Here is a 22,608-nt window from a genome sequence, read left to right on the forward strand (position 1 = left end):
CGAGTAGAACATATCGGACCTCGAAATGTCACCAGCACATCCCACACTAAGGTATAACCCTCTCCCTTTTCATTTTATATTTCACACTAACCCTTATGCAGGCGCTCGACCGAAGTAGTCAAAGCGCTAACCTAGCCCGAAGACCTTAAGGTTTCAAAGCATTCGTTGCACTCTTTTCCTTCAACCGAGTTTTTGTCCCGAAAAGTGTTTTACCGGCAATTTTTTTAATGAGGCAAAATTCACATAATACCTAAGGACGACTCGGCAAGTATTCAAGGCTTCTTTTGCAATCAACCTCGAAAACTGGGGGGGCATCCCCCCGGAAGGTCATCCACTCGGAAAAGCCAAGAAATGCCAAATGGGGTCCCAATAGGAAAACGATGTACCGGGCCAAACTGTCGAATGAATCGTGTCCATATAGCTGGGCTACCGACAGCAAAAACATGTACACTTGTACCAAGTAATCGAGGAATATCTTTTATCAAAGCATCTCACACTCCAAAAGAAACTCGGCACCTTTGCAAAAATGACTCCTCTGACAAAACGTCCCGAGCACTCGGGGACTAGCGTCAACAATTCAACACCTAAACGACCCCCGGGTCGGGACTCCAAACTTATAAGCCCTCAGTGAGGAAACCTGAAAATCACAAAACGTCTCCAAGGCCGAAAGTGTCCCGAACACTCGGGGACTGGCGTCAACAACTCACAACAACGCGACCCCCGGGTCAGAGCTTCGAGCTCGTAAGCCCTCAATGAGGCAACAACAAGATCACAAAATGACTCCAAAGCCAAAAGACGACCCGAACACTCGGGGACTGGTGTCAAAAACTCAAATGATCTCCGAGTCAGAAATTCTGAAATTGTAAGCCCTCAATGAAGCAATACCAAGTTTTTAAGTAATGGCTCCCGAGTCAAGAAACCCTCGACGACTTGGGGACTGCCGTGATGCGCCATCTCCCTCGATTTATCAAAACCTAAGGTCGTAAGGCCACATGCGGGCAGCCTCAGTCTTGTAAGACCTACATAAGGAAACAACAATATCTGTAAGACATCAACCAAGGCATGAGCAATACTTGCACCAAGTATCCAAAACTGTAAGATGTCAAAGGCATGTAAAACTTGTAAGAACTCACTAAAGGCATAAACCCGCTCTCAAAGTTTTGGCTATATATAAAACTAGTAAGACCCCTAAAAAGGCATACCCTCAATATAGATGTCGAAATTACTTCACTTAGGACTTAAAGGCTCTAGCCAAACACAAATTACTCTGGTCAAAAGGGTGTACCAGCCAAACTAACGCGACTTGGGGATGCCCGAACATCGCTATAAATCACAGGCCTTCAATTACTCCGAATATATTTCGGAAAGAACCGGTTAAACACGCTACCCTCAATATAGGCAAAAGCGCTTCGACCATGTCAGCTCTAAATCATAGGCTTTGAGATACTCAGCCTCCGAGCCAAACCTCTCGAGGTGCTCGATTATCGCCACATAACGACTCGTAATCGAGGTTTTTATCGAACCGTCGAAGAGTCAGGAAAAAATTATTTCAAAAAAGTCCTTAACGAGGGAAGAATAAAGCCAATAAAAGGTCGCTTCGACCTAAGGTGTATGAGCCATTGTCGCCAGCCCACACTAAAAGGCCGCATCGGTCCAAGGTGTAAGATCGATTATCGCCATCCAGCACAAATACAAAACTTGAGGGTCAAATGAGCTCGAGTCGAAATCCGATTCGGAGACTGAACCCAAATAGTTAACTAAATATGCCTAAGAGCAAAGCGTAAGAGCCATTGTCGCCAGCCCACACTAAAAGGCCGCATCGGCCAAAGGCGTAAGAGCCATTGTCGCCAGCCCGCACAAATACAAAACTTGAGGGTCGAATGAGCTCGAGTCGAAACCCGATTCGGAGACTGAACCCAAAACAGTTAACTAAAATGCCCAAGAGCAAAAGCATAAGAGCTCAAATGCCAACTTACACTAAAAGGTTGCTCCGACCCAAGGCATAAGAGCTCAAACACTAGCTTACACTAAATGGTCACTCCGACCTAAGGCATAAGAGCCATTGTCGCCAGCCCATCTAAAAGGTCGCATAGACCAAGCGCGTAAGAACCTACGGGCCAGCCTAATGAGCCCTAGGGCCATATCATGAATCTAAGGATTCCTACCAACTCAAAGACCAGTTCACCTGGCCAAATTCGAGACAGAAAGAGATACATAAGAAATAAAGCCACAAGGTTTTCTTTTCTACACATATACAAAAAAAACGCAATCTCCATCTACAAACATGCTTTGAAAAGGCTATATGCAGATGGAAAAATCTACGCTCCTTGGGAGATATGGCCTTCCAGCCTCGTCTTTGCTTTCTTCGGCATCGGACAGAAGTAACTGAGCATCATGCTTGTCCGCCCTCGCTCGCGCCAACTCTTCTAAGAGGGAGAAACCCCTAGCACAGATCCCCTCGAGAGTCTTTCTTCGAGACTTGCAACGAGCATATTCTTCAATCCTCTCTTCGCGGTCGAGGATCCTTCTCATCTCAGCTTGAGCATCGGTAGCGTCCTTTAAATAAATTGCCATCTCTTGGTCAACCTTAGTTCGGCTCATTACGGCTTCAGCCCGGGCATCAACGATCTCATCCCTGACCTTCGAAAGCTCGGACTCGAGCTTCGTAATCATATCTGTTTGAACCGAAGCGTTATCATGAGCTAAGCAAAGTTCATCCTCAAAAGCGGGAACTTTAGCTAGAGCACCCTTCCCCTCTAAAGCCTGAGCCTCTGCCTGAGCTTTTAGCTCATCATGCTCATGCATGGCTCGGCCAGCTTAATCCCGAAGGTGATCAAGGATAAATGAAGTGTTATCCTCAGAAGCTAGAAGGCAAAATGCATGCTCACCCGGGATAGAAAATTACCTTATCCTTCAAATAGCACTCATAATTCAAGCTCCAGCTCACCTCATATCGCAAGTGTACCAACTCGACTTCCTTTTCATTGCAAAGGAGCCTAAGGGATCTCTTGTCATCCAGAGCTTTCCGCATCCTGGCTTCATGATGAAGTAGCTTGGACATAAGCTTGTCAAAGGTCTGCAAAAGAAAAAAGGAAGGGAAGGCGCGAAGCTCGAAAGGCCTGTACCGAAACTCACCACGAAGTGAAGCTGTTGGGATTCCTCGAAGGCCGAGTGCACATCTGCCAACCTAGTTCCCTCAGCTTCGAAGGGTCGACTCTTGTCGAAGCACGGTCGTCGGAAAAAGAAGGCGATAGCAATGGAGAAATCATCTTTCAAGAACCAGGAATCATGGACGTGGTAGGCTCGGACGATGCTTCCGCTCTAAAGCCCGGTCCCGTTTTGCCTTACTTTGAGCGCCATCGCCCTATAAAAAACATCTCTCGCTTATTGTTGTCGTTCTTTAGCCCAGAAGCTGGCAACCCTTCCTTCTCTCCAGAGGAGTGCAACCTTTCTTCGGAATGCTCTTCGATGCCTACAATAGCAAGATTAATACGCATAAAGGGAAAATGCCTCTCCAAATAAAGAAGGGAAAGGAAAAAATAGCACAACTCGCACCATGATGTTTTTCTTCCCATCTGCCCCGGGACAAAGCTCGCCACTTGTGCTCATCATAGGTCGAGTGGGTCGCCAACTTCTGAACCCAATCCGGCAAATTAAGAACGTCGCTCGTTGCCCATGAAACAACTGTAGAAAAATAAAAGAAGGCACGGTTACGAAACCAGCTTTTACCATAGACAAAGCTGAGGAGGCACGGAATACACCACTTACGTGTATAGTTCCATTCCTCCGGGAATGTCATAAGCTCCACGAGGATAATGTCAGTGGTCCGCACTCGGACGAAGCGACTCATCCACTCCCGGTCTCGATCATCATTGTCATCAACAACAGAGGGCGTGGTCGATCTACATCGTAAGGTTAGCAGGCCTCGATGGTAAAAGGGCTGGTACAACCTAATAAGATGACTGAGCATAAGTTCAAGCCCCGCCTTCTTCGCAAAAACTCTCATCATCAACACTGTTCGCCAAAATGATAGGAGGATCTGCGCCAAGGTAACCCGATCTTTAAAACAGAAGTCGAGCAAAACACTATAAAGGGGGCCCAGTGTGAAAGGATACGTGTATGCATTCAAAACTCCATTGACACGATCCATGATGCCCTCATCCGGGGAAAATGTCTGTAACATTACTTCTCCCCCCATCCGCAGTCTTTTTTCACTAATTCAAGATGCTTTTCTCCTATCAAAGAAGTACTCTTCAAGGTATACTCTCGTTGGTCCTGAATGCCAGAGGCGGAACTCTCCCCTCTCTGCCGGACAGACCCCGACGTAGCAGCCATGGCTATGGAAAAATTAGAAAACTAAAGTAGGAATCTGTGCAAATATGTTAGTACTGAAGTAATGAAAGACTTGACGTAGAAAAAGAAAGGTGACTACTTAAAATGGTGGGATCTCCAAAGGAGTAGAAATGACCCTATATATGGAAAAAGCGGCAACGATGCGCCTGCCTAAAAGGCCAACGACATCATCGCCAGTCCCGAGGTGCTACGCGAAATCAAGGACCTCCATCAAAAAAGAAATTAGGCTTTAAGAAACCAATAACATCATCACAAAGTCCCGAGGTGGTACCCGACCTCGAAGACAACCATCAAAAAAAAAGTTAGGCCCTAAAAATCCAATAGCATCACCGCCAGTCCTGACGTGGTACCCGACCTCGATGACCTCCATCAAAAAAGAAGTTAGGCCCGAAAAAGCCAACAGTATCACTGCTAGTCCCGAGGTGGTACCCGACCTCGAGGACCTCCATCAAAAAAGAAGTTATGCTTTAAGAAGCCAACAACATCGTCGCAAAGTCCTGAGGTGGTACCTGACCTCGAAGACCTCCATCAAAAAGGAAGTTAGGCCCTAAAAAGCCAACGGCATCACTGCTAGTCCCGAGGTGGTACCCGACCTCGAGGACCTTCATCAAAAAATAAGTTAGGACCTAAATAGCCAACGACATCATCGACATTCTTGAGGTTGTACCCGACCTTGAGGACCTCCATCAGGAAACGGTTAGGCTCTAGAAATCCAATGACATCATTACAAGTCTCGAGGTGGTACCCGACCTCGGGGACTCTCATCAAAAAGGAGTTAGGCTCCAAAGAAATAAGCATTCAAGCTCCACTCACTTGGGCTTGGTCCCAGGGTGCCATCTGAATTCGGGTAGACCCTCGTTCGTGATCTACCTACAACACCTTAGGGCTATCTACGCTAAGTTCAAAGCAGGTTTCCAGGTGGCCAGGGTTTGAACGAACCTCCACTCGGGGACTGCTCTCGAAAGCTTAAAGGCAGTCCCTATCCTCGGACATCCGAACGAATTTCCTCAAAAATTACCGCGAGGTTTAAATGATAAATCGTGGTCTTAAGGCTCAAAACATTACTCTCCTTCAACTAGAAGTAAGGGTCCCGACGACCCAAGTTTATCGGCCCAATCCAGGCTTGATCCAAGGGTTCCGTAGGAAACCGTATTAATCAATCAAAGGTTAGGAAAAATACTATACATCTGGGCTCGATATTGGTAGCAGCCGATAAAATCATGCATTCAAAGTCTCCATAAATTCAAATAAAAGGAAATACAGCAAACATCAAAGACAAAATTGAAGAAACATCTTCACATTTGTAAATATTTGATTACAAAAGCCCACGAAGGGTCATTACATATGATTACAATAGTCCACAAGGGGTCCTTAAACAGAAATAAAGAAGAGAAAAAGTACACACGTAGCAAAAGACAAGAGCCTAATCTATTCTCAAAGGTTCATCCTCGGCAGCAGCATCTTCGAACACCACCTCCTTGGCAGTCTTATCATGACCCTCTAGAATGAAAACTTCAAAAGGGAATATGAATAAGAGGAAAGCGATGGAGAAGAGCAAAGTGACGCAGAAGAGGCAGAAAGGAAAAAAGAAGTGGCTGGGTGAAAAATCTAGTTAGTATGGATTTCGCCAGTGTAAAGCCACTTCTTGGGATGTTGCCCTGGTGCAGGATGCAACAGTTAGTAGATAGTACCACATCACTCCACGGAAAGCAAAGGGAGTGAGGCACCGTACCGGGTAATCGGGGGCGGTTAGCAGCTATCGGGGGCTGTGAGCAGTGGTGTATAGTCCGAACTCCCTAGTGAGCAGCGGTGTAGAGTCCAAATATTTCCCTGAGACAGGAGAAATCAGCCACTTGCTTCGTCATCCTGAGCAAACGACGAAAACAATAACAACAACAACAACAACAACAACAACAAAACGGTGTAATCTCGCTCGACAAAACAATGTCCAGGAGATAGGCTTTGGTATGGCTGATAGAAATGCCGCTGTATGATATTGAGGCCATGGGCCTTAAACATGGTGAACGACAATGGGTAAAGATGGAGAGAAGAGAAGGTTGGATAGATATGGGAAGACACTAGGGTTAAAGGTTAATCCCAGGAGGCTCCCATTTATAAAAAGAGTGGCAGTGTAACCGACGATGCCATTATTGCCCTTGAAAAACGTAACGGTAGGCACATTTAATGCGCTCTTGGGAGCTAAACCAGCGATGACATTATAGCTTTGAAGAATGAGAAATTGTAATGCTTTGAATAATCCTGGAGAAGTGAAACAACGGGACATTTCGGTTATCACATAGGCATGCATCATCGGTCTGACATCATCGCGGGAAGCTTGAAGAGTCGAGTGTCAAAATAGTTTCTTATTGCTCCTCTCTAAGAAATGCGGGGGTTATTTGTATACGGTGAAATCGGAGGGTCCAATTTCTTGCTATTAAGGAACTTCGGAAGATCACCTCGAAGGATTGAGGCCACGACCGAGTATCCTCCTTCGAGGGTTGTCGACGCTCGACCTCAGGGCAGTAATGATTACGGTAATGGTAGAAATAGGGAGTTCCCGAGGACACGGCTAGGACTGACGGAGCCTAGTGGAGTACTCTAAACCAGAATCAGGGCGTCATCTAGCTGTCCCATCCCTATATCTTTGTCATTAATGTATTTTGTACAATGTTGGGATTCCTCTCCTATATCAAGGGGATCCTTATCATTTTGTAAACCCCTATTTCTTCCGTTGCTCACACAAAATATACAAGAACATTTGCTTTTCTCTCTAACACATTCACCTGATATCATTGCTTTTGCCATGCCCCAAAATCCGAGGAGCGCAACCGGCGCTCAACCGAGTAACCCCGACTGAGCAAGCCTGTTAGGTTTCATACTACCCAAAATTCGTCTTTGAATAAAGAGGAAATGTAAACCATTAATCAAATTCTATAAACATGTCATTAAAAATTCCATTTCATTTCCAGTAACCACTTCGTTCACAATTTTGAAGATATTACAAGTTTTATACATCATTGCCAAACATCAATACTTATACTTTAACTCCAATACCCGACACTACCCACAACCTGTCTACGGAGCCTATAAATACAACTGAAGAGTAATATGGAAGTGCAGGCAACAAGTCTTCGGCTATACCTCAAATACAATGTATATGATAAACAGATGAAACAAGACCCCGAAACGAAGTGGGGCTCACTAAATCAGCTGAAAGGATGATGCGGCACTAGCTGCGACCAACACTGCCTGCTATAGAAACACCTACATCCATTTAAAGACATACTGCCCCCAGCAAAAGGGACGTTAGTGCCATCGAATAGCACTAGTATGTATAACTAAACACAATCTAGTTAGAAAGAACTTTCATACCAAACATAAGGAAATCATAAGTATAACTCAAAAGCTTCAAATGATCACAACATTATCAAGGTAAAAGAATCATACAATTTTTATATTTTATTTCCATAGCCTTTAGTTTGGGGCATTTCAATACTGTTCGTCATCACTCACAACACCACTTCTTTCTTGAGCGGAGTCCGATCACGTCCCAATCGGCTAAGCCGTCTTTCAAGACGTTACCCTTTTTTGTTAACCATCTCACTTCAATCTTTGGTTTCACATGTATTAGTTCATCGGCACTTGGGGCCACAATTATCACACCATTCTTGGCACTAGGCCATATTTCATAACTCTCATTCCACATCACTTTCACTTCCAACATCAAACTTGAAATTTAAGATAATGGGCACATACAAGAGCAAATAAAATTGTAAGCATAGATGAGACTTCACATAGAGGACACAACATATGTAGCTTCAATCTCAATTTAAGGTCTAAGCATTTCAGTACATGATTCATATTCGTTGCACCCTTTCAAGTTATCAAGAATAGAACATTTATCATATTGAGACACAACTTTCTCGCATATAAGGTTGCAACCCCAAATTCATGTGAAACAACAATCCACACAACAATTTAACTTTGATCTTACCGTAGTTACATAAACATCGATGGAGCTCAATTTCTAAAAGATGGGGTTTTAGCCATACATACCTCATTCACCCCTTAATGATACTACAATAATCCAATACACTTAAATGACTTCAATCTACAATACAACATTCAATATGGCTAATATTAGTAATAAATTTCATAACTTATGCCATTTAAGCATATTATCAAACACCTTGTAGGTATAGATCTTTACACCTCATAACTATAATATTAGTTCATCCAACTATCACCATTAACCAAAAATTTATTCCACCATCATTCCTAACCAATTTATAACTTCCAACAACATATATATGACCATCCATTCACACCCAACCAACAAATCTTATCAAATAATCACCTTTCAATCTCTACAATAATTATGTATTTATATTGGGAACTTATGGCTTCCAATCACCACACCAAGAGTTCCAATACTTAATTCATACTCATATTTCCATAATATATCCATATATGTAAGTCTAAGGGTGTAGGATTTACCTTTTGGAAGAAATCTTCCAAACCCTCCTTTGAGTTCTTGAAGGAATTTCTTGAAGATCTATGTGTTTTATGAGTAGATTTCATCAATACTAGTGTAGGAATGATGGAAGTTTACACCAAGTTAATGGAGATTACTTACCTTGAAGATGGGAGGAGTTGGAGGTCTTGAGAGAGTGGAGGAAGGCCCTAAGAGTTGTCCAAAAGAAATGGGGAAAATGAATCCCGAAATTGTGTTTATTAGCCCAAATTTCGGATGCTACCTCAGATGCTTCGCATCCCCACTTCACTCCTTTCAAGAGCTCGGATGCTGACCCGGATGCTATGGCAGCACTTCACTGCTAGCTCCTCTTTTGGATGCTGCCTCGGATGCTTCGCATCCGCGCAGTCCTCCGCCAGCCTTCGGTAATTTGGTCATAACTTTTGTAGAAAAGTCCAAATGACGAACGGTTTGAAGCGCTAGAAACTAGACTCAAATATATATCATTTGATAGGTTGTGCATCACATAACAAATTATATATCTGTAGATATGCTCATCCAAAGTGTGGTCTTGTGCTTACCCATTTGGAATTTTAGTCTTTCATGTAATTTTCCAACTTGGATTAGACGTGTGTCTCTCCTTGGACCCCAAATAACTTATAATATGACTTATACACTTATTAACATATCCAATTGATATCCATTATATCATTAATCCTCGTTTTCACACAAAATAAAATAATTAGCCTACCTTGGCACCATAAAATATTAAATTACTTAGCAAAGTTTTCTGGGGCTTTACATTCTCCCCCGCTTAGGATCATTCGTCCTCGAATGATAATTGGAGTCAATTCGCTAATACTTAGTATAACTTATCTCCTTTCTCACATATCTTTAACTCCCAAATTTTGACGAACTCCCAAATTATTTTCAGAAATTTCGGCAGAATTTCCCTTGCAACTGGGCCTATCCACCTGTCAAAGAATCCCAGAAACACACCTCAACAACATATATGTGATCGAATGATGCAACAGAACATAAAACAACACCAACCATAGCCTCGTAATGAACATATAATTAGAAAGGAAATCCTTTACATTATCTGAACAAGCAATACAAAATTTATATGAAACAGCTTCATAGAACTATTTCATTGCTATTCAAACAAATAGGGGTACTTCCTTTTCATTTCTTCCTCAACTTCCTAAGTGGCTTCCTCAATTTGTTGGTTTTTCCATAATACTTTCACGGAGGCAATTTCTTTATTTCTTAACTTTCGGACTTGCCTATCAAGGATGGAAATAGGAATTTCTTCGTATGATAATTCTTCATTACCCTCAATAGTCTCAACTGGCACAATACTGGACGGCTTTCCCACTACCTTCTTTAACATAGACACATGGAATACTGGGTGTACTAATGATATCTCGCATGGTAACTCGAGCTTGTATGCCACGTGACCGATCCTTTGAATGATTCTATATGTCCCCACATACCTCGGACTCAATTTCCCTTTCTTTCCAAACCTCATAACACCTTTCATGGGGGAAACTTTTAGGAATACCCAATCATCTTCTTTGAACTCTAAATCTCGGCGACGAACGTTTGAATAAGACTTTTGGCAACTCTGAGTAGTTTTCAACCGCTCCTTAATGACCTTAACCTTCTCCATATCCTGATGCACAAGGTCTGGACCTATCAATTTAGCTTCTTCAACCTCGAAACACCAATGGAAGATCTACATCTCCTACCATATAATGCTTCGAATGGTGCCATCTGAATACTAGCATGAAAGTTGTTATTATAAGCAAACTCTATGAGGGGTAAATGGTCATCCCAACTACCTTTGAAATCAAGAGCACAAACACGCAACATATCCTCAAATGTCCGAATGGTCCGCTCTGCCTGCCCATCAGTTTGTGGATGGAAAGTTACTAAAATTTACTTGAGTACCCAAACCTTGCTGAAATTTCTTCCAAAAGTTTGTCGTGAATTGAGCCCCTCGATCTGAAATGATTGAGACTGGAGTGCCATACAACCTGACTATTTTTTTGATATACAGTTGAGCATATTATTCCGCTGTGTCAGTAGATTTGACTGGCAAGAAGTGCGCTGATTTTGTGAGTCGATCCACGATTACCCAAATTGAGTCGAACTTGCACGTAGTGCGCGGTAATCCTACCACAAAATTCATATTGATCATTTCCCATTTCCACATTGGAATTTCTATGCTTTGTAACAATCCTCCAGGCCTTTGATGTTCAGCCTTCACTTGTTGACAGTTCAGACATTTTGCCACAAAGTCTGCCACATCCCTTTTCATGTTATTCCACCAATAAACTTCTTTGAGATCATGATACATTTTTGTAGAACCTGGGTGTACGGAATACCTATAAGTGTGAGCTTCTTCCATGATCCTCTCCCGAAGACCATCAACATCCGGAACACATAGGCACTTTGGTACCGTAGGGTGCCATCATCCATGCCAAAGGAAAAAGATGTGGTCTTGTGTTTATGAATTCCCTCCTCAGCTATACCAACAATGGATCGTTGTATTGATTCTCTTTCACTTCTTCCACACGTGACAATTCAACCCTATTTTGCACAATTTCCCCACCTTCACTAGAGTTCGCAAGACGAACTCCCAAACTAGCCAACTAGTGAACCTCCCTGGCCAACGACCTTTGATATGCCTCCAAGTGAGCTAAACTATCCATAGATTTCTAGCTAATAGCATCTGCCATGACGTTGGGCTTTTCCCGGGTGATATTGAATATCGAGGTCGTGGTCTTTGAGTAACTCAAGCCATCTTCTCTGCCTCAGATTCAACTCCTTTTGTTTGAAAATATATTGAAGGCTCTTGTGGTCCGTAAATACATTCATGTGGGCCCCATATAAACAATGTCGCCAAATCTTTAGTGCAAACACCACTGCCGCAAGCTCTAAGTCATGTGCTGCATAATTGTTTCCATGATTCTTGAGTTTCCTAGAGGCAACAACTATCACCTTAACACGATGCATCATTAGTGGAACATCTTTATCATATTTCTCTTACATAAGACCTCCCACGAATTGAGTTCTACAATAATTTCCCTGATACGGTTACAATCTTTTGTGAATACTTGCAACTTGCTCTTCCGAATTCTCAACAAAAGACATTATTGGATGAGTTTTCTTATAGGCAATTTATTTCAAAGAAATCATATCTTCTAGCATTCTCACCTACCTTCACATCATCAACATGCATGACATTGCATCAAATGTAATGTAACATTGTGCTCAGACCTTTCCTAGACAACCTTTTTCCTCCTTACGTGACTTATAGAATTTAAGAAACCACCCCACTTCCCTTGTGAATATTCTCATGATCCCTCTTTACGGTTAAACACCACCCAAAACACATATCAACACCTTTTATATGTATACAATTTAGGAAGAGTCACTGTCCCGAGAAGGGCATTCTCTGAAACTTGAGATCCTCCTCAATTCTTCAACAACGACTTTTGGTTTTACTCTTAAATGTAAGACTTAGTCCACCTGATTCTATCTTCGATGAGTAATTCACCTCATTCTCTATATTGTAGCTACCAATAGAGTTCCATAATATTGTGGTTTAAGAGTTACCATGTTAAACATGTCTGGTCCGTAACAAGTGTTCATCATCTTTCAATCTATTTTGAACCTTTCATTTGCCCTTTGGGTAGATTGTGTTGTCTTTCATTTTTTTTCCGCCCTTTGTCCTAGACAATATGCTGGTACCATCTTTTCTTTCTAACTGGAAAATTCATTCCCATTCTATTTTGCTCATAGTGTATAATTTTTAGCCTTTTTGTGCCACGCACTTGTCTACCTCCCGTGAACTTGTAATATCATTGTGCCTGGTTTAATTAGTTTATCATACCACATGTTAACCTCCAGTAGTCTCACTTTCCATTGTATATAGACATGAACTATCTCTAGATCCTTTAGTTGATATTCGGTGTAACCCAAGTCGGTTGCATTATGGTTAGTCCTTTATAACTTTTATTAACACTTATGCTCTAAGCGAGTCCGCCATTCTGATACAAGATATTTTATGATACCCATGATCATCTCAATTTATAGGTTTTCTCCCCATTTCTTCTCACCTCATTCTTCCTAGCTAGTGAATAGCCATGCACTCTTCCATATGTTACGTGGTCTTTTCACTTAGTTATTTCATCCCGCTCACCTCTTAACTCTTGTTAGGATATCCGTGGGAAAGTGTGTTCATCCGCATATCACTTAACACTTCTTTGCTTATAAGATTTTTTCGAGGCTCTCCATCAAGCCCAAATACCCTCTTTGGTTAATATAGCATCACATTTATTTCTCCCACTCGTCCAGCCTTTCTTAACGCCTTGGTACTTTGGTTAAATCGCAAGTCTATGATTTACCCATTCTAAAAACTCGCAACATTCCACATTTGACCTATAGTACTTCCTTGGGTTCCATTGTTCCTGACCCTCTAACAAGTATAAAATCCCTTTACAAATATACTCTTAGTTTCTAGGATCTTTGACCCGATCATTCACATTTCCCTGTATGAAAAATTTACCTTCCTTAACCTTCCACCTTTTTTTGGGGGGTACTAGTGGTCTATCATTAGCATATCCTTTTAAAGAATAACGTTATCCCTTACCACTTTTCTAGACTACACATGTCTTCAACAAAATACTCAAACATCATAGCTACATGGTCCTACTCTTGTTTCATTGTATTTAAGTAGACTCACCATGGCCCTTCCTCCCCCATTTCCGGCGAATGTCCCAAATTTCGATACAGGTCTTGAATTTAGCAACTTGAGGAACATATGTCTTATGTCTCTAGCACTTGTGTATATGTTCACCTATTTGGAAGATTTAAGTCACAATGGTATTAACCTCATAAGTTCTTTGCTCTTATTCAGCCTCACGAGCTTGGGATTCAAATTCCTCATGTCAATATCCGTTAGGATTGTACTATCACTTCGTACACTTATGGATTTTTATAAAGTTTGTTGTACATGGGTCTTCTTATCGTGGGTTCAATCGACTCTCCTGGTCATGCCTTACATATACCACATGCTTATATAACAAATGTTCTTTTACACCTTAGGATCATATACATACTTCCCAGACTATCCACATGTGCCATATAAGCTCGCGTGTCATTTATCAAGTCAATGTCTCCTTGGAGGTAGTAATCATTTTTAACACTTTTCTCAAGTAAAGTATGCTTCTGGTACTATGTACGTATCTCATATATTCGTACTATTCGTTCAACACGATACATGTGTCATCTCCTTAATATTCAAGCCTTTGCCCATTTGTCATGTCATATGACAACATTACTTGGAATAGACAAAAGATCATTAAAACTTACCTTGAACCATAAAGCACGTGTTAGAAGACAATCTCATAGTCAAGCTCTATCGCACGATCTGGAGTGTTGAAGAAGGGTAACATTCCTAAAATGTCCATGTAGCCTCCAACTTATAGATATGGTCGACAACACACCGATAAGAAGGACTCTACTAGACACAGCTCCAAGACATCCTAGGACACTTTAAAACCTTAGGCTCTGATACCAAGTTTGTCACGCCCCAAAATCTGAGGAGCGCGACTGGCGCTCAACCGAGTAACCCCGACTGAGCAAGCCTGTTAGGTTTCATACTACCCAAAATTCATCTTTGAATAAAGAGAAAATGTACACCATTAATCAAATTCTATAAACATGTCATTAACAATTCCATTTCATTTCCATTAACCCAGTTTGTTCACAATTTTGAAGATATTACAAGTTTTATACATCATTGCCAAACATCAATACTTCCACTTTAACTCCAATACCCGACACTAACCACAACCTGTTTACGGAGCCTCTAAATACAACTGAATAGTAATATGGAAATGCTGGCAATAAGGCTCCGACTATACCTCAAATACAATGTACATGATAAATAGATAAAACAAGACCCCGAAACAAAGTGGGGCTCACCAAATCAGCTGAAAGGATGATGCGGCACTAGCTGCGACCAACACTGCCTACTATAGAAACACCTACATCCATTTAAAGACATAGCGCCCCCGATAAAAGGGACGTTAGTGCCATCGAATAGCACTAGTATATATAACTAAACACCATCCAGTTAGAAAGAACTTTCATACCAAACATAAGAAAATCATAAGTATAACTCAAAAGCTTCAAACGATCACAACATTATCAAGGTAAAAGAATCATACAATTTTCATATTTTGTTTCCATAGCCTTTTGTTTAGGGCATTTCAATATTGTTCATCATCATTCACAATACCACCGCTTTCTTGAGCGGAGTCCGATCACGGCCCGATCGGCTAAGCCGTCTTTCAAGAGGTTACCCTTATTTCAGTCTCACTTTCTAGTTTCAATTATCATTGCATTACCACCATGTATATATAACATGGCGTCCGATCACGGCCCGATCGGCTAAGCCGTCTTACAAGATGTTACCCTTTTCCGTTAACCATCTCACTTCAATCTTTGGTTTCACATATATTAGTTCATCGGCACTTGGGGCCACAATTATCACACCATTCTTGGCACTAGGCCATATTTCATAACTCTCATTCCACATCACTTTCACTTTCAACATCAAACTTGCAATTTAAGATAATGGGCATATACAAGAGTAAATAAAATTGTAAGCATAGATGAGACTTCACATAGAGGACACAACATATGTAGTTTCAATCTCAATTTAAGGTCTAAGCATTTCAGTACATAATTCATATTCCTTGCACCATTTCAAGTTATCAAGAATAGCACATTTATCATATTGAGACAAATCTTTCACGCATATAAGGTCGCAACCCCAAATTCATATGAAACAACAATCAACAACACAATTTAACTTTGATCTTACCCTATTTACACAAACATCGATGGAGCTCAATTTCTAAAAGACGGGGTTTTAGCCATACATACCTCAAATTCGCCCCTTAATGATACTACAATGATCCAATACACTTAAGCGACTTCAATCTACAATACAACATTCAATAGGGCCAATATTAGTAATAAATTCCATAACTTATGCCATTTAGGCATATTATCAAACACCTTGTAGGTATAGATCTTTACAGCTCATAACTATAGTATTGGTTTATCCAACTATCACCATTAACCAATAATTTATTCCACCATTATTCCTAACCAATTTATAACTTCCAACAACATATGTATGACCATCCATTCACACCCAACCAACAAATCTTATCAAATAATCACCTTTCAATCTCTACAATAATTATGTATTTATATTGGGAACTTATGGCTTCCAATCACCACACCAAGAGTTCCAATACTTAATTCATTCTCATATTTCCATAATATATCCATATATGTAAGTCTAAGGGTGTTGGAGTTACCTTTTGGAAGAAATCATGCAAACCCTCCTTTGAGCTATTGAAGGAATTTCTTGAAGATCTATGTGTTTTATGAGTAGATTTCATAAATACTAGTGTAGGAATGATGGAATTTTACACCAAGTTAATGGAGATTACTTACCTTGAAGATGGGAGGGGTTGGATGTCTTGAGATAGTGGAGAAAGACCCTAAGAGTTGTCCAAAAGAAATGGGGAAAACAAATTCCAAAATTGTATTTATAAGCCGAAATTTCGGATGCTACCTCGGATGCTTCGCATCCCCACTTCACTCCTCTCAGGAGCTCGGATGCTGACCCGGATGCTATGACAGCACTTCACTGCTAGCTCCTCTTTTTGGATGCTTCCTCGGATGCTTCGCATCCGCGCAGTCCTCCGCCAGCCTTTGGTAATTTTGTCATAACTTCTTGTAGGAAAGTCCAAATGACGAACGGTTTGAAGCGTTAGTAACTAGAATCAAAGATATATCATTTGATAGGTTTTGCATCACATAACACATTATATATCTGTAGATATTCTCATCCAAAGTGTGGTCTTGTGCTTACCTATTTGGAATTTTAGTCTTTCATGTAAGTTTCCAACTTGGCTTAGACGTGGGTCTCTCCTTCGACCCCAAATCACTTATGATATGAATTATACACTTATTACCATATTCGATTAATATCCATTATATCATTAATCCTCGTTTTCACATAAAATAAAATAATTAGCCTACCTTGGCACCACGAAATCTTAAATTACTTAGCAAAATTTTTCGGGGCTTTACAGCTTCCATATATTATCTTCATTAATGTTCATCATTTATCGCTTATCATTGGCCATACAGGTCCTTCGTGGTTTTACTATAACTGTTAGCCATATTTCGACCACCTTTGACAGTTCACAGCCGAGCTCCGAAATCGACCTCAAGGCCCCCGAATCGACAAGGTCTAGGCCTCGATTGTTAACCTATCGGTTTGGTTAACACCTTATCCTTAACTCTCATTTTGTCTCTAAGTCTCACATACATAGCATCAACTGCTTAACAACTAGCATAAAAATAGATCACATATTTTTAGAGTCCCATAATCAAATTTAATTGTTATTACCATTTTTATGGTAAATAATTATGTTGGTACTCGGTTGAGTAAGGTACCGGGTGCTCGTTGCGGCCCATAGGTTTGGGTCATGACAGAAAGATTATGATATCACTATCATGTATCACTTGTATAAGGTGAATGTGGAATTGAATGCCTTGAGTAGGAAAGGGGGGAGTATGGGGAGTTTGGCATATATTTCAACTATAGCGAGACTTTGGCTTCAAATATTCAAACTCTAGCTAACATATTTCTGAGCCTAATAGGGTTCTCTCTTATGTTTATGCATAGTAATACCTATTTGAGCGTATCAAAGCTCATCAGTATGATGATCCACATTTGCTTGTCCTTAAGGATATGGTGTTGCGAGGTGGTGCTAAGAAGGTGGCTATTAGTGATTATGGCATGTTGTGACTTTAGGGTTAGGTTTGTTTTTCTAATGTGGATGGTTTGACGGAGTTGATTCTTGAGGAGGCTCATAGTTCGAGATTTTATAATCATTAAGATGTTACAAAGATGTACCTTAATTTGAAAAAACATTACTGGTGGTAGAGGATGAATAAGGACATTGTTGGATATTTTACGCCGGTGTTTGAATTTTCAGTAGGTTAAGTGAGCATTAGAGAGATCGGGTGATTTATTTCAGAGGTTAGATATACCGGAGTGGAAGTGGTAGTGCATTACTATGGACTTTGTGGTAGGATTTCTATGGACCTTGAGGAGGTTTGACGTTATTTGGGTCATTATGTATAGAATGACCCAGTCTGCACATTTTATTCCAGTCATGACTCCCTACATATTGGAGTAGTTGCCTATGATTTACACTAGAGAGATTGTCCACTTGTATGGTATGCCTATATCTATCATCTCGGATCAAAACACTCAGTTTTCATCGCACATCTGGAGTGCAGTTTAGCGTGAGTTAAGCATGCAAGTTGAGTTGAGTATTGCATTTCACCCTCAGACAAATGGGCAGTTAGAGCAAACTATTCAACTTTGGATGATATGTTGAGGGAATGTATTATTGATTTCGGAGGCCAGTAGGATGACTATCTACCATTAGCAAAGTTTGCTTACAACAACAATTATAAGTCTACTATCCAGATTGCCCCATTTGAGGCCTTATATAGGAAGCGATGTAATTCTCTAGTTGGTTGGTTTGAGCCTGGTGAGACTAGGTTGGTGGGAACGGATTTGATTCGTGATGCTTTGGAGAATGTGAAATTGATTCATGAGCAATTTCGTATAACACAGTCCATGTTAAAGATTTATGCTAATAGGAAGATTCGTGACATGGCATTCATGGAGGGTGAAGAGGTTCTTCTTTTTTTCTCTCCTATGAAGGTTTGATGAGATTTGGGAAGAAGGGCAAGCTGATCTCTCGATCTATTAGTCCATTTGAGGTATTAGAAATAGTTGGTAATGTGGCCTACAAAATTGCTTTGCCAACCAGCTTGTCGGGCATTTATACAGTGTTTTATGTTTCCATACTTTGGAAATATTATGAGGACCAATCACATATGTTGGATTTTAGTTCAATGCAGTGCAGTTTGATGAGAATATGGCTTATGAAGAAGAGACGATGGCCATTTTGGATAGGCAGGTTCAGAAGCTAAGATCTAAATATATTTCACTAGTGAAGGTTCAATACCGGTCGATGGGGTGACTTGGGAGGCCGAGCATGATATTCAGAGCATATATACACATCTATTTGTCCTTCCAAGTATGATTCTAACCATGTTCGATGATGAACGTTTATTTAAGATAGGGAAAATGTAATGACCAAGTCGGTCATTTTGTTTATTTGAGCCTTATTTCCCTATTTTATGCTTCAAGTATGTTTGTTTTTTGTTTTGTGACTTGCAGGGATGGTTGGACTAATTTTGGGATGGTTTGGGAATGAATTGAAACATTTAGTTCTATTATTGGACGCTTAAGTTGTAAGAGTTGACCAAGGTTTGGATTTTATGTAAACAAACTCAGATTGGTGACTTTATGGTTCCAATAGATTTGTATGATGATTTTGAACTTAGGCGTATGTTCAGATTTGGATTTGGAGGTTCCTAGGATATATTTGCTCTAGTTGTTGAAAGGTGACAATTTGAAGTTTGGAGAGTTCGTATATTTGACCGGGAGTTGACTTTGATGATCAGACTCAGATTGTTGATTTGGGGCTTGGAATAGATTCATTTAGTTAATTGGAACTTGTGTGCAAAGTTTGGTTGCAATCCGAGTTGGTTAGGGGTGAATCGAACTCTTGGTTGGAAGCTTAGAAGCTTATTCACTTAGGAGAAGTTCAATTTGTGGTTCGATTGTCGATTTGTTGATGTGATAATCTTGTATATGTTTCGAGGCTTGAGATAGGTCCGGGTAGTGTTTACAGACTTATTAATATGATTAGAGGGAGTCCCGGGTGGCTCGGGTGAGTCTTGGACCACCCGGAGCTTATTTGATGTTGAGAATTTCTGCTGGTGTCTGGTGTGCTTCACAATCATGGAGAAGTTGTCGCGATCATAGAGGTGGAGGTTTATTTTGAGGAAGAGTAGATTTGTTCTTCATTTTTGCAGGATGAGGATCGCATTCGTGATGGGTTGTGGCAGTTGTTCTTCGCGTTTGCTCTTTGTGGGTCGCGTTCACATAAAGGCAAGGCAGGCTGGGAGATGACTGGAGGTTGGCCTTTGCGATTTTGGGAAGCAGCTCGCGTTCGCATAGGATTGGGGAATGTGTGCATCATATTTGCGAGTGATTACCTCATTCACGTATGGTCTTTTTGAGGTTGTGATTGTTTATGCTTCACGAACACGAGACAAAGACTGCACTCTTAAAGGTATTGTTGGGCAGAACACTTAAGTGTTCTATTTCAGGATTTTAGCCCATTCTATCATATTTTGAATCCTAGACTTAGAGATGGACAGTTTTTGAAGGGGATTTTTACACAAGGCAAGAGGGTAAGTGATTCCTACTTAAATTTTCATAATGTTTCTTGTTTTCCCTTGGATTATTATACATAGATTATGGGTTTTGAAAGAGAAATTTGGGGGGTTTAACTATATATTTGGAGAGTGTAAATTGGGAATTTGGGAGTCAATTTAGACTTGGTTATGGAATCTATTCACATATTTGGACTCGTGGGGTTATGGATAGTTGGGATCTACCCTTGACTCGGGTTTTGGCCATGTGGGTCGAGGTTGACTTTATTGACCTTTTGGGAATTGGATAACGATCAATGCTTTATTGCATAAAATTGATTCGTTTAGCCTTGTTTGACGTTGTTGGGTTGTTTTTTGCTAGATTTGACCCGGTCGAAGGCTGATTTTGAGAGTAAGGGATTCTTTAAGTATTGATTCTCACTCATTCAAGGTACGTATCTTCCCTAAGCTTGGCTTTATGGTATTTTCTGTAGGTTATGATATTTGCTATATGTTGGGGGTGACGCATATGCGAGGTGACAAGCACATATGCGTGCACCGTGGTTATACATGATCCGAGAAGACTAGGCCATATATGCCTTGATTTTGCTATCATACTTTGCCAATAACATGTTTTATCCACTTGTTTTACTAAATGAACTATTATTCATGTTAGAAATCATGTGTAGGATATTGTTTATGTGTTTGAGACATGATTAAGCTTCTTTTTTGTCACGACCCCAATCCCCGGTCGTGATGGCGCCCAACACGATGCTAGGAAAGCCCGACCAATTCGTCACTCACAATCCCTTATGTAGAATTCATTACCAATTAATAGGATTTAATGCCAAATTAACATGATTTTTACTCTGTAGCAATAGATAAATAGTACGGAAAATCCATAAAATATCAATATAAATCCCACCGATCTGGTGTCACGAGTCAAGATCCTCTAATACAAGTCTGTGTAGCAACCTATACATAGAGTTTTCTATAATGCGGAAAATAAAGGGGATAAGGGGAGAAATCGGGTCCTGCAGACGCCATGCAGCTACCTCGATGACTCTGGAATAAGCTGAATAGCAGCAGAAAGCTCAAACTATGCCTCCGGGATACCTGTATCTGCACACATGGTGCAGGGAGTAAAGTGAGTACTCCAACACAGTGAGTAATAGCAATAAATAATGACTGATGGAAAGAAAACTCGTAAAAAAACTACGCAGTTCTATATTAAAACAGTGAGAATATCAAAAACAACAACTAAATGAAGAAGTCAGTTAAAAGTCCCTTAAGCCAGTATTCATTTCATTTACTCCTCACGACAACGGAATTCATATTTGTACTGTTGCGGCGTGCAACCCGATACATATAGTATACTGTTGCGGCGCGTAGCCCGATCCATATATATATATATATATATATATATATACTGTTGTGGCGTGCAGCCCGATCCAAGAATAATCGACTGCGCTCACTGGGGGTGTGCAGACTCCGGAGGGGCTCCTTCAGCCCAAGCGCTATACTACTACGGCGTGCAGTCCGACCCATATAATATACTACTGCGGCATGTAGTCTGATCCATATAATATACTACTGCGGCGTGCAGTCCGATCCATTTAATATACTACTTAGCGTGTAGTCCGATCCATAAAATATACTACTGCGGCGTGCAGTCCGATCCGCATAAATATATATACTATTGCGGCGTGCAGCCCGATCCATAGCATATCAAATACCCTCACAATGGGGTTCTCGACCACTCTCAGTCAATATAGACTTGGCCTCTCGGGCACACTAAGATAAAATGGGGTTCTCAACCCACATGTTACTCTCATTAGGATTTAACAATTTCTAAAGCTGGTTCATATTATGTTTATAAGTTAAGAACATGACTGAGGATATGATTTCGACAATAAAAGTGAGGTCAACCAATAAAAATGCCCCCCAAAGGTTCTACAGATCGGCACAAGGCCCCAAACATGGCAACTAGCCCATAATATAATGATATTAATTAAGTCTCAATCAAAAGTACAGTAGAGTCATCAAACAGGATGGACTGAGTCCAAATCCCCAGTAGTAACAGATCCCACGCTCATCATACAGTGTGTGTCTCATCTCAACATAGCACCACGTTGTGCAAATCCGGCGTTTTAAACCTTCAGAACATCATTTATAACCATTACTCACCTCAAGCAGGCTGAAATCCTAGCTCGTTACTCCCTTGCCTCGCAAATTAACCTCCTCGAGCGTCGAATCTGATCAAAACCACAAGTAATACGTTACAATAGGCTAAGGGAATACAACCCAATTGAAAAGACTCGAAAAATATCGAAAATCATGAAGTTGGCAAAACCCAAGCCCCGGGCCCACTTCTC

At 40.9% G+C, this 22,608-nt stretch overlaps 1 protein-coding gene across 1 annotated transcript; it reads right to left on the reverse strand.

Annotated features, from left to right (window-relative positions):
* Window positions 1–9,925: 9,925 nt before the first annotated feature.
* LOC138887195 (uncharacterized) lies at window positions 9,926–11,189 on the reverse strand. The gene is made up of 4 exons (XM_070168917.1): window positions 10,968–11,189; window positions 10,672–10,732; window positions 10,324–10,522; window positions 9,926–9,929 (listed from the first exon to the last, which is right to left on the reverse strand). The coding sequence occupies exons 1-4, from the start codon at window positions 11,187–11,189 to the stop codon at window positions 9,926–9,928; spliced, it is 486 nt and encodes a 161-aa protein (XP_070025018.1).
* Between the last annotated feature and the right edge of the window lie 11,419 nt (window positions 11,190–22,608).

The sequence above is a fragment of the Nicotiana sylvestris genome, chromosome 3, assembly GCF_000393655.2.
Source record: "Nicotiana sylvestris chromosome 3, ASM39365v2, whole genome shotgun sequence".
Classification (NCBI taxonomy): domain Eukaryota; kingdom Viridiplantae; phylum Streptophyta; class Magnoliopsida; order Solanales; family Solanaceae; genus Nicotiana; species Nicotiana sylvestris.

What these genes read in the sequence shown, in the direction of transcription:
- LOC138887195 (XM_070168917.1), bottom strand. Translation starts at nt 11,189, where the DNA reads ATGTATCATGATCTCAAAGAAGTTTATTGGTGGAATAACATGAAAAGG. An exon ending in GCAAGTTCGACTCAATTTGG is followed by an intron (nt 10,733 to 10,967) that starts GTAATCGTGGAT and finishes ACTGATGGGCAG; the next exon opens with GCAGAGCGGACCATTCGGAC. An exon ending in TTGTGCTCTTGATTTCAAAG is followed by an intron (nt 10,523 to 10,671) that starts GTAGTTGGGATG and finishes CTAAATTGATAG; the next exon opens with GTCCAGACCTTGTGCATCAG.